The sequence below is a fragment of the Penaeus monodon genome, chromosome 24, assembly GCF_015228065.2.
Source record: "Penaeus monodon isolate SGIC_2016 chromosome 24, NSTDA_Pmon_1, whole genome shotgun sequence".
NCBI classification, from domain to species: domain Eukaryota; kingdom Metazoa; phylum Arthropoda; class Malacostraca; order Decapoda; family Penaeidae; genus Penaeus; species Penaeus monodon.
In genome coordinates, this window is record NC_051409.1 from 36,808,966 (window position 1) to 36,809,936 (window position 971).

Here is a 971-nt window from a genome sequence, read left to right on the forward strand (position 1 = left end):
TTTAGAATATAAAGGTACTAATTTTTGAAATAAAGGAATTTATTTTTCTTAAGTTGAATTTCTTACTGTTTACTAGATGTATACATAGTGTACTATTACATGTTAAAGAATTATTGTGAGTACAGTAATAACCACATTGTGTTGTGTGTGTGTAGTTGTCAGGCTTTTTATTAATATTCAGTGCTGTAAGTATAAGTGGCTCTAAAAAAAGGTTCATATTTATAGATACCTATTTTTTTTCCTTTAGTTTTTCTCCATATAGAAAAATAACCAGAGGAGTAAATACAGTCTGCCTTGAGTACATAATCATCATTCTTTTATAATTTTGCTTGCTGTGGAGTTAGAATCTTTGGAGGTGACTGCCTTTAGGACTTACAAGAAAATGTTTTCTCCAACAGAAGGAAGATATTGAAGCTGCTCTTCGTAACAATAACATGGGCCTGGATGACACCTTGATGGAGCTCAGCAACCGTGGCATAGCAGGCATGGGGGGAAGTAGTGCAGGGGATGCTTGGCGTAACCCACCTCTGGAGGAGCATGCTCCCTTTGACCTCACCAACCCCAACTTCCAGCAACGCTTTCCACCAACACTACACCACTTGCCCTTCACCAATCAGGTTAGTGCAGTTGGGGTTGAAACCTGGGAAGTGAAAAGGATAAGAATAGACGCACATTTTACTGGCGCTCACATTCTTGGGATTTTGTATTTCTTTGGTGATGTAGTTGTACGTGCAGCGTGATGATAAGCATACGGTATTCTAGTCACGTATATTCCTTTTTTTCTAATATTGGTAATTGTTCTCTGTATCATAGGTAATTTTTTTTTTAGATTTGTAATAAACTACTGATTGTTTTTCATATTTATAAGAATCATTGGGAAACCTTAAAATGGGTAGGTTATAAGTTATATTAAATGGACAGAGGTGACTGTATTACTTGTTACTACTAAACACCATTACATTATGCCTGTA

The 971-nt window shown here is 36.0% G+C and overlaps 1 protein-coding gene across 2 annotated transcripts in view; it reads left to right on the forward strand.

Moving 5' to 3' along the window:
• LOC119588776 (protein Gawky-like) overlaps positions 1–971 on the forward strand; it is a gene marked incomplete in the record, with an annotated part of 110,804 nt that overhangs the window by 68,983 nt on the left and 40,850 nt on the right. For both annotated transcript variants that reach the window (XM_037937420.1, XM_037937419.1), the window contains 1 exon segment: positions 399–617. In XM_037937420.1, coding sequence (XP_037793348.1) covers positions 399–617 — 219 coding nt within the window.